The following is a 16,512-nucleotide window of genomic DNA, read 5'->3' as shown; positions in this document are numbered from 1 at the left end:
TGTTTTTTTTTTTTTTGTTTGTTTTATTTTTGTTTTCTTTTGTTTAATTTTTTTTTCATACTCTTTATTGCAAATCAAAAAAGGACCAAGCACTTTGGTTTTGTTTTGTTTTGTTTTTTTCAAACTCTTTATTGCAAATCAAAAAAAAGGACTCAGCACTTTGTTTTTTTTTTTGTTTTTTATTTTATTTTTATTTTCCTACTTGTTATTGCAAATAATAAAAAAAGACTCAGCAGTTTTTTGTTTTTTTTTTTGTTTTTTTACTTTTTTTGGCTTTTTTTTTTCATACTCTTTATTGCAAATCAAAAAAGGACCAAGCACTTTGGTTTTGTTTTTTTGTTTTATTTTTGTTTTCTTTTGTTTAATTCTTTTTTTCATACTCTTTATTGCAAATTAAAAAAGGACCAAGCACTTTAGTTTTGTTTTTTTGTTTTCTTTTTGTTTTCTTTTGTTTAATTTTTTTTCATACTCTTTATTGCAAATGAAAAAAAGGACTAAGCACTTTGGTTTTGTTTTTTTGTTTTATTTTTGTTATCTTTTGTTTAATTCTTTTTTTCATACTCTTTATTGCAAATTAAAAAAGGACCAAGCACTTTAGTTTTGTTTTTTTGTTTTCTTTTTGTTTTCTTTTGTTTAATTTTTTTTCATACTCTTTATTGCAAATCAAAAAAAGGACTAAGCACTTTGGTTTTGTTTTTTTTTTTTTTTTTTTGTTTTGTTTTTGTTTTCTTTTGTTTAATTTTTTTTCATACTCTTTATTGCAAATCAAAAAAAGGACTAAGCACTTTGGTTTTGTTTTTTTTTTTTTTTTTTTGTTTTATTTTTGTTTTCTTTTGTTTAATTTTTTTTCATACTCTTTATTGCAAATCAAAAAAAGGACTCGACACTTTGTTTTTTTTTTGTTTTTTTTTATTTATTTATTTATTTTTATACTCTTTATTGCAAATCAAAAAAAGGACTCGACACTTTGTTTTTTTTTTTTTTTTGTTTTTTTTTATTTATTTATTTATTTATTTTTATACTCTTTATTGCAAATCAAAAAAAGGACTCAGCACTTTGGTTTTTTTGCTTTTTTTTTTTTTTTTTTCATACTCTTTATTGCACATCAAAAGAAAAAAGGACTTTGTATGGTTTTCCTGAGTCTGAGCATGAATTTGCGGGAAATGTCTTCTTTTTTTCTAGTCTGGGTAAAATAGAACTGATTTCACAATGAAAATGTAAGCATGGTACAATAAAAAATAGCGCAAAGACAATGAAGATAGAAATCACCCCTCCTAACAAAGTCTAATACTTCCCTCCCGATGGAGGACATCTGGGACACCAGGAAGAAATGGCAGATAAAAGGACATATTTGGTGTCACCTGTCTTCAAATTTTGAGTCCTGTGGTCCACACACCCTATATCAGGGGTCTTCAAACTTGTTCAGGAACTACAATTCCCATCATGCCTAGTCATGTCTGTGAATATCAGAGGGTTACAATGCCTCATGGGATGTGTAGTTCCATAACAGGTGGAGGGCCGTAGTTTGAGGATCACTGATCTATATGGTTCCTCGTGTCAGGATGACGCTTTGTTTAGCTCTGGATTTCCACATTCCATTCTGCCCTCCAACCCCTCACATCTACCAAACCTAAACCCTGGGGTGCTCTAATATGCACATTTTCACACTTTCTGCCCTTTCCTTTACCTGCCTATTATTCTCATGGGTGGGACTAGTAAATCCTAGCCAGTGTTGGGGGTAACTAGTTACAAAGTAACTGATTACAGTAACCTCATTACTTTTTTTGGTAACTAAGTAAAGTAACTAGTTACAATACTAATATTGGTAACTTCACTACTTTACTAGGCTATAGGAACGCGCTTTCCTGCGTTACCCAAGCCGTGCGATACAATCGTTATTTGGAAGAATAGAGAGGGATGAAGTTTATGACTTTTTGTTGCACTTTATGTTTTATTCTCTTTTTTCAGGTTTTGTTCTCATGTTTCCCAAAGCCTGTGTTTATACAATAAACTCTATGCAGAAAGAGTGTCATGTATCTTCTTCTACACGGTCAGTTAAGAAAGAGGAAAGTAAAGTAATAAGTAGTGAAGTTACTTTTCAAATGCAGTAACTAGTAAAGTAATCTCGTTACAATTTACAGAAGTAACTAGTAACTAGTAACTAGTTACATTTTTTGAGTAACTACCCCAACACTGATCCTAGCAATTGTCCAGGTGAGGAATTATTGCTGTCAGCATTTGATGGGTTGATATTTGTCCTTGGCAATTATGGCTTTACATCAACCTTTAAATATGGAGGAACCCTTGAATCAACTTTCAGGTCTGCTGACACTTACTGTACCTCTAGCTTACGGTAGATTAGTGTGAGCAGTAGGTTACAATAAAATAATTAAACTACATTTACATTAGTGGTCAGTGTGGTGCCACCTTGCATTAGTGGTCATTGAGATACTCCTTCCCATTGGTAGTCAGGGGAGAAGGGCCCTCTTAGATTGGTGATGAGTGGGAGAAGGATCTCATTTTATTGGTGGTCATTGGGAGAGTCAGTGAGGAAACATTCCCATTACATTGGTGACCAGTGGGAAGAATGCTCCTTACATTGGTGGTCAGTGGGAAGAATGTCCCTTACATTGGTTGTCAGTGAGAAGAATATCCCTTACACTGGAGGTCAGTTGGAAGAATGTCCCTTACATTGGTGGTCAGTGGGAAGAATGTCCCTTACATTGGAGGTCAGTTGGAAGAATGTATCTTATATTGGTGGTCAGTAGGAAGAATGTCCCTTACATTGGTGATCAGTGGGAAGAATGTCCCTTACATTGGTGGTCAGTGGGAAGAATGTTCCTTACATTGGTGGTCAGTGGGAAGAATGTCCCTTACATTGGTGGTCAGTGGGAAGAATGTCCCTTACATTGGAGGTCAGTTGGAAGAATGTCCCTTACATTGGAGGTCAGTTGGAAGAATGTATCTTATATTGGTGGTCAGTAGGAAGAATGTCCCTTACATTGGTGATCAGTGGGAAGAATGTCCCTTACATTGGTGGTCAGTGGGAAGAATGTTCCTTACATTGGTGGTCAGTGGGAAGAATGTTCCTTACATTGGTGGTCAGTGGGAAGAATGCTCCTTACATTGGTGGTCAGTGGGAAGAATGTTCCTTACATTGGTGGTCAGTTAGAAGACTTCTCCTTACATTGGTGATCAGTGGATAGAATGTTTCTTATATTGGTGGTCAGTGGATAGAATGTTTCTTATATTGGTGGTCAGTGGGAGGAATTCCCCCCCAGATGGCTAAAAGATCATTGGTGTCAGTATTAACTTATCTGAGAGCCAGAAATAGCAATCTCTAGGAAAACCCCAAACCCTAGGGGTTCCTCAGAACTTTGGCTGGGATAGACTGCTTTACATTGACACACAGAAATGGATGCGGCACGTATTGTATCTTCTGTTTACTTAGTAATGGACGTCTCATTTTCCTTCAGGCTCTCCAGAAACAGGAATCAAACTTATTGTACGAGAGAAAAGAGGGCCAGAGACCAGAAAACAAGAGCAAAAATCGCTACAAGAATATCCTTCCATGTGAGTTCTCCAAAAGATCTGAAAAGCCAGCCGGTCCACCCAAAAAGAAAAGTTTGAGGTATAGGTGGAGTCATGTGAGCTGCTGGGGTCCATAGTTCCTGGGTCGTGGCACATTTTGGGTTTTTGAGAGCTCCTGCCAACCTTGAGCTTCGGAGATCCCCACCTTGTGATAAAAGAAAACTTTCCATCAACTATCAGAAAATTCATTAGCAATTTTGGTTAGAATAGTACATAAGTAACTGATTCAGATTCTTGGACCATATAAAATAATCAAATCAATGAAATTGGGACCTGTCATGGATACACCCTCGGGGGGGGGGGGGGGTGAGTCTTCAGGCTGGCCTGGGCTCACAGTACTATTGCACTCAGGGGTGGACTGACCATTCGGGGATTAGGGCACTGCCCGAGGGCCCAGGGTCAGTAGGGGGCCCCATGAGAGGCTACACACTACAGAAAGAAGCCAGGAACTTCCATGCAGGCTATGCTGTGGTAGATATTTAACCACTTGCCGACCAGTCACTGGGACTGTACTGCGGCAAAGCGGCTCGTTCCCGTCCAGCGACGTAGACCTACGTCGCTGGACTCCTCCCCTTGCAGGCGGCGCTCGCGCGCCGCCGGAGCCTCGCTCCCGCTGTTTTCAGTCACAGCGGGAGTCGGGCCAGGGGAGGAGCGGCTGTGATCACCGCCGATCTTCCCCGATCGTCGGGGAATCGAGTGTGGAGATCCGCCCGCTTGTGTAAACAAAGCGGGCGGATCTCCTAAGTGAAAAACAGGGTCAGATTGCATAGCTGAACATGCGATCTGTCCCTGTGTCACTCAGTCCCCTCCCCCCACACACGTCAGTAAGCACCAGGCATACATTAACCCCTCCCTCTACAATAAAATTAACCCCTTCCCTGCCAGTGTCATTTTTACAGTGACAGTGCATATTTATAGCACTGATTACTGTAGAAATGTCACTGGTACCCCCAAAAGTGTCAAAAATGTCAGTCAAGGGTCCGATCTGTCCGCCGCAATGTCGCAGTCCCGAAAAAAAAAATCGCAGATCGCCACCATTACTCGTTAAAAAAAAAAACACCAAAAATGACAGAAATCTTTCCCTTAGTTAGTAAACGCAATAACTTTTGCGCAAACCAATCAAAATACGCTTATTGCTATTTTTTTTTACCAAACATAGGTAGCAGAAAACAAATTGGCCAAAAATTTAAAAAAATTTAGATTTTTAAATTTTTTTGGGGGGGAATTTCATATAAAAAAATGTGAAAAATATTGTTATTTTTTCAAAATAAACGCTCTTTTTTTGTTTATAGCGCAAAATTTTAAAATCGCACAAGTGATCAAATACCACCAAAAGAAAGCTCTGTTTGTGGGAAAAATAGGACGTAAATTTCCTTTGGGTGTGGCGTCGCACGACCGCGCAATTGTCAGTTAAAGTCGCACAGCGCCGAATCGCAAAAAGTGGCCTGGACGTAAGACGGCAAAATCCTCCGATGGTAAAGTGGTTAAATGCCCACTCTATGTGGCTGAGCTGAAATTTGTAGGTGTGGCTTGAGTGTGGACACAGGGGGCCCCATGATCTCTGATTGCCCGGGGGGCCCCATGAGTTGTCAGTCCACCCCTGATTGCACTGATGCTCATGCGTCACCAGTGCCAAACTAGAAGAAGAAGGGGAATAACCCGTGACGTCACTGGGCCTGAATAAAGATTGTTTTTTTACGTTTGTGGTGAATTGGCGCAGCCAGGGGTAAGTCTTTATGAACCGTGTAAATGGGATTTAAAGGTTCAAGTAACTGGAACTGTTAGGTTTAATCTTTTTAAAGTATAATGCTCTAGGAAGAGATCTTACCATTTCCAAGCACTTGAATCTTTAATAACTTAAGTTGGCCAATGAAGGATATCACTGGAGACTTTTCCGCATTGATCTGGCTTTCCATGGACCAGAACAAGGGCTATTGGTGGAAAAAAAAGACTGGATAAGATCCATCTGATTCTGAGTGTCATATCAAGGATTGGGTTATTTTTGACCAGCCATCATGGATGAAGATTAGGCTTCTCACGCATACCCCTACTTTGTCTCTCTTGTTTTTAGTTGACCACACGAGGGTTGTGTTACGGTGCAGAGATCCAAATATTCCTGGTAGTGATTATATCAATGCCAACTACGTGTCGGTGAGTGCCTGTTGTGGGTTTAAATAGTAAGTGGTTTCACTGATAATGAGCAAACAATCTCTCCAAACTTCAGCGATAGTTGTTTATCCACGGTGATAACCAAGGTGCAATCCTGAACTGTCCACCATCTATGTTTTTTATTTCTGCAGAACCTGCTTTGGGGAGACGAGGAACCTCTCAAACATTTTATTGCTTGTCAAGGTTGCCTGCAATCAACTACAGGAGACTTCTGGGAGATGATGTGGCAGGAGAACAGTCGGATTATTGTGATGACCACTAAGGAGATTGAGAAGGGCCGGGTGAGGGTTTCAGTTGGTTTTTATCATTCTTTGTGGTCATATTATTAGGTGGTCTAAAAGATTTTGTCAGTTTTATTGTTTTGCTTTCAAATAATTACTTCCTCTTGCTATCTCATATTGAACTTCACTTACCCATTCTTTATTTCTGCCATCTCAAGTATTTACTCCCACCTAGCATTCCCTCCACTATCCTTCGGTTTGCCTTTGTATTCCTTTTCTTCTTTCTTCTCTCTTCTTTCTTCTACCTTTCTTCTTTTTCCTCTCATTTTCTCTTCTGTCTGCCAATCTACCTTTCTTTCCTCCATTCTACGCTCCTCTTTTCTGACTTCATACTCCTTTTTTAATTCTCCGTCAGTCTGCCTTCCAACTCCTTCCTTTCTTCTTCTCTCCACCAGTCTGCCTTCCAACTCCTTCCTTTCTTCTTCTCTCCTCCAGTCTGCCTTCCAACTCCTTCCACTCTTCTTCTCTCCGCCAGTCTGCCTTCCAACTCCTTCCACTCTTCTTCTCTCCGCCAGTCTACCTTCCAACTCCTTCCTTTCTTCTTCTCTCCTCCAGTCTGCCTTCCAACTCCTTCCACTCTTCTTCTCTCCGCCAGTCTGCCTTCCAACTCCTTCCACTCTTCTTCTCTCTGCCAGTCTGCCTTCCAACTCCTTCCACTCTTCTTCTCTCCACCAGTCTGCCTTCCAACTCCTCCCACTCTTCTTCTCTCCATCAGTCTGCCTTCCAACTCCTTCCACTCTTCTTCTCTCCATCAGTCTGCCTTCCAACTCCTTCCACTCTTCTTCTCTCCATCAGTCTGCCTTCCAACTCCTTCCACTCTTCTTCTCTCCATCAGTCTGCCTTCCAACTCCTTCCACTCTTCTTCTCTCCATCAGTCTGCCTTCCAACTCCTTCCACTCTTCTTCTCTCCATCAGTCTGCCTTCCAACTCCTTCCACTCTTCTTCTCTCCATCAGTCTGCCTTCCAACTCCTTCCACTCTTCTTCTCTCCGCCAGTCTGCCTTCCAACTCCTTCCACTCTTCTTCTCTCCATCAGTCTGCCTTCCAACTCCTTCCACTCTTCTTCTCTCCGCCAGTCTGCCTTCCAACTCCTTCCACTCTTCTTCTCTCTGCCAGTCTGCCTTCTAACTCCTTCCACTCTTCTTCTCTCCATCAGTCTGCCTTCCAACTCCTTCCACTCTTCTTCTCTCCACCAGTCTGCCTTCCAACTCCTTCCACTCTTCTTCTCTCCGCCAGTCTGCCTTCTAACTCCTTCCACTCTTCTTCTCTCCTCCAGTCTGCCTTCCAACTCCTTCCACTCTTCTTCTCTCCTCCAGTCTGACTTCCATCTCCTTCCTTTCTTCTTCTCTCCGCCAGTCTGCCTTCCAACTCCTTCCACTCTGCTTCTCTCCACCAGTCTGTCTTCCAACTCCTTCCATTCTTCTTCTCTCCATCAGTCTGCCTTCAACTCCTTCCATTCTTCTTCTTCTCCCTGCCAGTCTGCCTTCCAACTCCTTCCTTTCTTCTTCTCTCCATCAGTCTGCCCTGAACTCCTTCCATTCTTCTTCTTCTCCGTCAGTTTGCCTTCAACTCCTTCCTTTCTTCTTCTTCTCCCTGCCAGTCTATCTTCCATCTCCTTCCTTTCTTCTTCTTCTCCCTGTCAGTCTGTCTTCCATCTCCTTCCTTCTTCTTCTCTCTGTCAGTCTGCCTTCAACTCCTTCCTTTCTTCTTCTTCTCCCTGCCAGTCTGTCTTCCATCTCCTTCCTTTCTTCTTCTCTCCGTCAGTCTGCCTCCCAACTCCTTCCACTCTTCTTCTCCCCGCCAGTCTGCCTCCCAACTCCTTCCACTCTTCTCTCCCCGCCAGTCTGCCCTCCAACTCCTTCCACTCTTCTTCTCTCCGCCAGTCTGCCTTCCAACTCCTTCCTTTCTTCTTCTCCCTGCCAGTCTGCCTTCCAACTCTTTCCTTTCTTCTTCTGTCCGCCAGTCTGCCTTCCAACTCCTTCCACTCTTCTCTCCGCCAGTCTGCCTTCCAACTCCTTCCACTCATCTTCTCTCCGCCAGTTTGCCTTTGAAACGACTTCCTTACTTCTCTTCTCTCTAGTCTGCCTCTCTATTCCTTTTTCTCCTCTTCTCTTCCCACTCTGTCTTTCTACTTCTTCCTCTCATATTTTCTCCTCCAGTTTGACTTCCTACTCCTTCCGGTCTTCTTCTTTGTGCAGTCTGCATTATTAATGCTTCCACTCTTCTTCATTCCTCCAGTCTGACTTCCTTCACTTCCATTATACTTTTTCCTCTCTTTTCTCTCTCCAGTCTGGATTTCTACTCCTTCCTGTTTTTCTCTCCCTCGTCTGATTTATTACGCCACCTCTTTTTTCCTCTTTTCCCCTAGTCTCACTTCCTACTCCCTTTTCTTTTCTTCTTACCTCCAGTCTGACTTTCTACTCTTTCTTCTCTCTTTTCATCTTTCCGGCCTGCCTTTCTACTCATTCTTCTCTCCCCAGTCTGACTTTCTACTTTTTCCTATCTTCTTCTCTCTCCAGGCTTGATTTCCTACTCATTCCTTTCTTTCCAATCTAGCTTCCTAATCCTTCCTCTCTTCTTCTCTCTCTCTCTCCAGTCTTGACTTCCTACTCCGCCCCCTCTTCTGCTCTTTCCATTCTGCCTTTCTACTTCTTCTTATCTTCTCTCTCCGGGCTTGACTTCCTACTCCTTTCTCTCTTATTTTCTGATCTCCTAATCATCCCTCTCTCCTTCTTTTTCCACTCTGTCTTCCTAATCCTTCCTCTCATCTTCTCTTTCCAATCTGACTTTCTAACCCTTCCTCGGTTATTTTCAATTTGACTTCCTACTCTTCTTCTCTCTCCAGTCTTCATTAACACAGCTTCCTCTCTTCTTCTAGCCTCCAGTCTGATTTGCTACTCTTCCTTCCTACTTTTTCCCCTTCTTCTTCTCTCTCCAGTCTGAATTTCTACTCCTTCTTGTCTTTGTCTCTTACAATTCTCACGTATTACTCTTCCTATTTTTCCTCCTTTTCTCAGTCTGGCTTTCTACTTCTTTTTCTTTTCTTCTTCTCTCCGGTCTGACTTCCTACTATTTCTTTTCTTCTCTTCTTTCCAGTCTGCCTTTCTACTCATTTTTCTCTCTCCAGTCTGCTTTCCTACTTCTTCCTACTTTCTTCTTGCTCCAGCCTTGACTCCCTATTCCCTGTTCTCTTCTTCTCTTTGCAATCTGACCTCCTAATTCTTCCTCTCTTCTTCTTCTTCTTCTCTTTCTAATCTGATTTCCTACCGCTTCCTCTCTTTTTCTCTCCTCCAGTCTGCCTTCTTACTCTTTCCTCACTTCTCTCCTCCAGTCTGCCTTCGTACTACTTGCTTACTTCTGTCCTCTAGTCTTTCCTACTCCTTCCTCTCTTCTCTTTCTAGCCTGCCTCTCTATTCCTTCTTCTCCTCTTCTCTTCCCACTCTGACTTCCTACTCTTTCTTCTCTTTTTATCATTACAGCCTTCCTTTCTACTCATTCTTCTCTCCCCAGTCTGACTTCCCACTCTTTCCTCTCTTCCTTTCTTTCCAATCTAATTTCCTAATCCTTCCTCGCTTTTTCTCTCTCCAGTCTGACATTCTACTCCGTCATCCCCTCTGCTCTTTCCAGTCTGCCTTTCTACTCATTTTTTCTCTCTCCAGGCTGCCTTTCTACTTCTTCCTATCTTCTTCTCTCTCCAGGCCGGGGGCGGCCCGTCCATTGGGGGCGCAGGAGCGCCACCCCCCCCATCCATGCGCCCAGCCCCCTAATCTACATGCAGGGCACCTGGACGCCAGAGGCGTAACTAGAACCTTCAGGGCCCCGGTGCAGGAAACCATGAAGGGCCCCCTGGACCCCTGGCTGGGGCCCTTCCCTTCAAGCCTGGGACTCTTCCCACTGATCCTGGGGCCCTTTACTCTCGTTGCGGGACCCTTTCACAAGTTCTGCAGTGGGCCACCTTCCTGCGATGTTCGGGCCTCCCCACAGTGGCGGAATGCCAGGGCCCGGTTGCAAGTGTGACCTTTACGATCCTGGAAGTTCACCCACTGGTGTCAGTTGTTTTTATTTTTTTGGTATTTTAATTGTATTATTTTTTTATCATTTTATTTTATTTTTTTTACAATGTCACTGACTATGACTCTGTCCATTGAGAAAAGGAAGGAGCTGGCTGGTAAATTACCTATTTACCGACCCCTTCCTGGTTCTCTATTGTGACACATCCCCTGCAGCAGCCGGCAGGAGAGGGTAGGGAGCACAGTAGGGGGGGGAAGCTCAGTAGGGGGGGGAGCACAGTAGGGGGGGGGGGGACCAGGGGAGCACACAGGGGCCCAGAGACAGCAGAACACAAGTGAACTGGATGGATAGGAGGAGGGGCGGGGTCAGCATACAGAGGAACCAATCTCCTCCATTTTCCCCCTGCAGCTACAGGAGGAAAAAGGAGGGCAGTGATTTCTCTACATGCGGCCCCTGCTGCCCCTCCTATCCAGGTGTACAGGGGAGCCGCACAGGGCCCCCTGGAGCATAGGGCCCGGTTGCGACCGCAACCCCTGCAACCCCTGTAGTTACGCCCCTGCTGGACGCATGGATTCCAATGGGGATTTTTTTTTTTTTTTTTGAAGCACGTGATTAGATTCAGAGGCTCTAATAGGCTTAAAAAAAAGGTGGAACAAACAAAAATAAAATTCCCAGTTCAATTTGCCAACCAGTCTGCTTACCAACCAAATTAACCTGTCTAACAGTTTGTGTCAAAACAGGGGTTTAGTTGGCACACATTTGCAAACGCATGTGAAAGCTGCAGGGCCGCTCCACGGCTCCCTGTGTTACCTGCAGTCCTAACTCTAATGAGTTTATAAGAGTCTTCACAGTGGAAGCACATGCAAGCTAATGGATAGGTAGACAGGTTAATGGCACTTTGGAGAGGAGTTCTCTTCATAAATGATTCCCGGTTTTCTTAGATCTTTGAGTTCAGATTATGAAAAATGGGGGCAAAAAATAGTGTTGAGTTTATAATTTTGTTCAGTATGCATTCTCACTAACTCCATCTGTGTTCATCTTAGACTAAATGCGTGCTGTACTGGCCGGATGTAGACACAGGTGGAAAAGACTTTGGACGTTTCTGGGTGGAATTGGTGTCAGAACATGAAGCCATGGAGTATAAAATTCGCACATTACAAGTGTCGCTTCTAGAAAATGTAAGTGTTTTTGGTTGCCTCTGTTTATTGCAATTGTTCCCCAATTTTATTATTTCCTTAAATGTCCTCTCTGAGAGTGTGATTGGTCGCCTTTAGTCTATAACCCAAAGAGTGGTATGTAAAGGGCAATGACACACAGCAAGGTTTACAGTGCATCCGGAAAGTACTCATAGCGCTTCACTTTTTCCAAAATTTATTAAATTCATTATTTTCCTCAAAATTCTACAAACAATCCCCCATAATGACAACGTGAAAAAAGTTTGTTTGAAATCTTTGCAAATGTATTAAAAGGAAAAAATCCCATGTACATAAGTATTCACACCCTTTGCCATGACACTCAGAATTGAGCTCAGGTGCCTCCTGTTTCCACTGATCATCCTTGAGATGTTTCTACAACTTAACTGGAGTCCACCTTTGGTAAATTCAGTTGATTGGACATGATTTGGAAAGGCACACACCTGTCTATAGAAGGTCCCACAGGTAACAGTACATGTCAGAGCACAAACCAAGCCATGAAGTCCAAGGAATTGTCTGTAGACCTCGGAGACAGGATTGTATGGAGGCACAGATCGGGGGAAGGGTACAGAAACATTTCTGCAGCATTGAAGGACCCAATGAGCACAGTGGCCTCCATCATCCGTAAATTGAAGAAGTTTGGAACCACCAGGACTCTTCCTAGAGCGGCCACCCAGCCAAACTGAGCGATCGGGAGAGGGGGGCCTTAGTCAGGGAGGTGACCAAGAACCCGATGGTCACTCTGACAGAGCTCCAGCGTTTCTCTGTGGAGAGAGGAGAACCTTCCAGAAGAACGTCCATCTCTGCAGCACTCCACCAATCAGGCCTGTATGGGTGTGGCCAGATGGAAGCCACTCCTCAGTAAAAGTCACATGACAGCCCGCCTGGAGTTTACCAAAAGGCACCTGAAGGACTCTCAGACCATGAGAAACAAAATTCTCTGCTCTGATGAAACAAAGATTGAACTCTTTGGCCTGAAAAGAAATTCCAATATAGCGTCTAAACTATGGGATATTTTTATGGCATTTTTATTTATTTTTTACTATTAATGGCAGTGATCAGCGATTTTTAGCAGGGCTGCAACATTGTGGCGGACAAATCGGACACTTAGCTGACACTTTTGACACTTTTTTTTTTGGGACCAGTGACACTAATACAGTGATCAGTGCTAAAAATATGCAGTCACTGTACTAATAACACTGGCTGGGAAGGGGTTAACATCAGGGGTGATCAAAGGGTTAAATGTGCCCCTAGGGCACGGGTGTCAAACACAAGGCCCGGGGGCCGAATGCGGCCCGCCAGGTCATTTTTTGTGGCCCTCACACCCCTCCTGTAGCTGCGGCACCCCCCCTTGTCTCTGCCCCCACCTTGTCTTAGTAGTCGGCAGCAGAGAGGACAGAACTCCTTTGCCAGAATCCTGTGCTTCTCTGTGCAAGGGTGGGTGACTCTTGGCTTATGATGGTGGGGGGGCTCTTGACATCTCATGTAAGGGTGTAAGGGAGCGTAGGGCGCTCTGGACATCTAATCCTACAGATATAACTGGCCCTTTGAGGGAAACCATAATGTTGATGCGGCCCGCAATGAAATTGAGCTTGACACCCCTGCCCTAGGGGGTGCTTGCTAACTGTGTGGGGGAGGTGCTCTGACTGGGGGAAGACAGAGATCTGTGTTCCTGCTTATCAGGAACACAAGATCTCTTATCTTCTCCCCTGTCAGAACAGCGATTTGCCTTTTTTACCTAGGCAGACTGCCGTTCTGCCTCTCTTGGGAACGATCGCTGGTGGCAGGCAGAGATATCGGGTCCGCCAGACCCCGCTGATTGGCTCCCCCTCTGCCCAATTAGCGCGCAATCGTGCCTCCAGCAGCTCGTGCGCACCCCCTAGTGGCTATTTTGCGATTTTGTGCAATAGAGCCGACCTGCCGCAGTAAATGTACACTAGGCGGTCAGCAAGTGGTTAAAGAAGAACTCTGGTCCCAGCTGTTTCTTTTCCATCTGCTTCTGCATCCGCAGCTTGGTGAAAAGCTGTGTTGCTCTGTAATTTTCTCTTTCTTCAAATTTTTCATTAGAGGAGCCACAGCAGATCCGCTGCCCACCTTTGTCATACCCCCCGGGCTTCAGGGGGTGTCAGTCCCAGCTTCTGTGCACTATTTGGTGCATACAACCTCTATAGAGACAGTTGTAGCTGAATGAGAAAGAGTTACTGCACAGCTCTGCTCTCTCTGCATGCGGAGTTTGGCTCTGAATCACGCTCTCTATGTGCTAATACAGTGTTATTTCTTAGGTTTTTTTAGGCCCTGTGCCTAACTTCTTCCAGGGGGTGCGACCCTTGGTACTTCCGCTGCTGTCCCAGGACCTTAAGTTGACGAAATTGTCAACAGGGACTGACCCAGGGTTAGCAGGTGATCAGGAAGCGATATGTCTCCCGCATGCCTGTTTGAAGAGGAATTTCACACTGAAATCTCTCTTCACCAGGGCTTTTTTTCAGCAGGAACACGGGGGAACGCAGTTCCGGCACTGAATGTATGCAAGGGGTGCCTAGGGTGTGCTGAAGGGTCTACTGATACTGGCTGCTAGGGGAAGTATTGTAGCTGGAAGGAATCCATATTTGCACTGCAGGGAGGTCTATTGTTGCTGGGGAAGTCTATTGTTACTGGTGGGGGATCTATTGTTGCTGGGGTTTGTCTTGCGTTGCCGGGGGGTCAGTTGTTGCTGGGAGAGATCTACTGTTAAGGGGGGTCTATTGATGCAGGCTGTGGGGCGATCTGTTGTTGCTGCCAGGGCTTTGTTGTACTGTGGGATATTTTTCTTGTGGGTGGTACATTGTTGTTGGGGGGGGATCTATTGTTGCTAGAGGGTGTATTGATGTTACTGGCTGCAGGAGATCTATTTTACTGATTTTCTTGTTATCATTAACAATCATTAACAAATTCCATACTTACTTGCAGGGGCAGACTGGCAACTTTCAGCCCAGGGGGAAAGTACAAACCAAAGGCCCATGGTGCAGCATCTCGCTCCCCCTCCCACTCTCCCTCTTCACATCCTCCTCCCTCCTCCTGAGAGTCCTGACCCCCCCCTATTCCAGGCTGAAGCCCTGCTCCAGGTACTCTCTACTAAATCCTGAATCCAAGTTCCCAACCTGGCCAGCCGAGGGTGGTTGAGGGGAGCTGGGACAGTTAAGTTGGGGCTGGCCAGGGGAGGAGAGTCTCCAGTGGGGCACAGAACCGGCCTCTGCTCAGACAGCAAATTATCTAAAGGTCTGCACTGTCCTTGTCTTCAACCCACACTCAGTAGGTCAGTGACGAGGACTTTTTACTTCTCTTCACCAGGAATCCTTTGGGCATGTCTGTGGCAGAAGTGGTGCAGCCTTTTTACAGGACATCAGAGCGGCCCAGGGGGCAATTGCCCCCCTGGCCCAGTCCTCCCCTGCTTACTTGGTACCAAAAATAGTTCTGTATTCTCTATAAGGGGCAGTCCTGGGAGGTGGGCAGGGGGTGGAATTAGGGAACGGTCCTCGGAGGTGGGTTAGGGGCGGAGAAAAGGAGTTAGTCAGAAAGGGGGAGTTCCTGCACCTATTCTTCGAGAAAAAAAGCCCTGCTCTTCACCATGCTGTAACGGTGTCCACTGGACACGATCGTATGGTGGTTGTGGCATGGCCCTGTTCTCTTCTATTGGGTGCGTTGGCATGCGAACGCGGAAGCAGAAGTGACGTCACCGGTACGGGGCGGGGAGTCCTGAATACAGGGCCCGTGGAGACTAGAAAGCGAGGCCACACATTCGGAGCTGACAGCTCCTTCTCAAGGCCCCTGGATTTATTGCACTGACCTGCCCATATGATAGGGGCCTTAGGCAGGCCATAGATTATGGCCTTCCATGGGTGGAAGGAAATAAAATGCTCGATTCCCCCATCAACACAGTCAGTGTCTTCACATTTTATTACTTAGAACTTCCCCACATAGAATACTTAGTTGGAGCTCTTTTCTATTTCTGTAGGCTTCGTAAAACCAAAAGAAATAAATTTTTCATTTAGCAGTAGACATTTTCATCCGACACCGAGTCTTATCCAGGTAAATTGCCTCCTCCTTCTGCCTAGCACACGCTGTAGCTCCCCATATGTGTCTATGCTGTCAATTATAGTTGACATGCTGTTGTTTTTGTTGTTTAGTCGTGTCTGACTCTTCGTGACCTCATGGACCATAGCGCGCCAGGCTTTTTTGTCCTCCACTGACTTCCGAAGCTCTTGGCCAAAGTATTTGAGTTTAATCTTCAGGATCTGTCCTTCCAGTGAATATTTAGGGTTGATTTCCTTCAAGATTGACTGGTTTGATCTTCTTGCCGTCCAAGGGACCTTTTAAGAGTCTTCTCCAACACCAAAGTTCTAAAGCAGGGGTCCTGAACCTAGCCCGCCGGCCGGAATGTATCATTAAAATTTTTTTTTTTTTCACGAATCACCTAATTAGAGCCAGAGGCTCTAATAGGCTTCAGAAAAGGGTGGACCCGGGGCGCAGAGCACTGCGCCCTAGCCCATCCATTTGTGTGACAATAGCGAATGGAAATTCGCTATTGTCACATGGATCCTCCTCCTGGCCAATCAGGAAGCGGGTCCGGGACCTTCTTCCTGATTGGCCGAAAGGCGAGCGCATGCCATTGGCCGAGGAGGAGGCGGGAGGACTTGAGGAGATGCCGGGGGACTGAGGAGAAGCCGCCGCTGCAGGTAAGTGCACTGACTGGTCTCTCTGCATTGAAGGGGGCACGATGATCTCTGCATTGAAAGGGGGCACGCTGGTCTCTGCATTGAAAGGGGGCACACTGGTCTCTGCATTGAAAGGGGGCACGCTGGTCTCTGCATTGAAGGGGCACGCTGGTCCCTGCATTGAAGGGAGCACGCTGGTCTCTGCATTAAAAGGGGGCACGCTGGTCTCTCTGCATTGAAAGGGGGCACGCTGGTCTCTGCATTGAAAGGGGGCACGCTGGTCTCTGCATTGAAAGGGGGCACGCTGGTCTCTGCATTGAAAGGGGCACGCTGGTCTCTCTGCATTGAAAGGGGGCACGCTGGTCTCTGCATTAAAGGGGGCACGCTGGTCACTCTGCATTGAAAGGGGGCACGCTGGTCTCTCTGCATTGAAAGGGGGCACGCTGGTCTCTCTGCATTGAAAGGGGGCATGCTGGTCTCTCTGCATTGAAAGGGAGCACGCTGGTCTCTCTGCATTGAAAGGGGGCACGATGGTCTCTGCATTGAAAGGGGGCACGCTGGTCTCTGCATTAAAGGG

At 45.3% G+C, this 16,512-nt stretch overlaps 1 protein-coding gene across 1 annotated transcript in view; it reads left to right on the top strand.

The window, feature by feature from the left end:
- Positions 1–16,512, top strand: part of PTPN6 (protein tyrosine phosphatase non-receptor type 6) — a 165,785-nt gene that overhangs the window by 138,466 nt on the left and 10,807 nt on the right. The window contains exons 7-10 of the mRNA XM_082267377.1: positions 3,477–3,573; positions 5,663–5,742; positions 5,892–6,041; positions 11,095–11,229. Of these exons, the coding sequence (XP_082123503.1) occupies positions 3,477–3,573; positions 5,663–5,742; positions 5,892–6,041; positions 11,095–11,229 (462 nt within the window). The remainder of the gene's footprint in view (positions 1–3,476; positions 3,574–5,662; positions 5,743–5,891; positions 6,042–11,094; positions 11,230–16,512) is intronic.

The sequence above is a fragment of the Pelophylax lessonae genome (assembly GCF_965119305.1).
Source record: "Pelophylax lessonae genome assembly, chromosome: 9".
Lineage (NCBI taxonomy): Eukaryota > Metazoa > Chordata > Amphibia > Anura > Ranidae > Pelophylax > Pelophylax lessonae.
The sequence above is the reverse complement of the archived record's forward strand: the minus strand, read 5'-3'. Positions and strand labels throughout refer to the sequence as shown.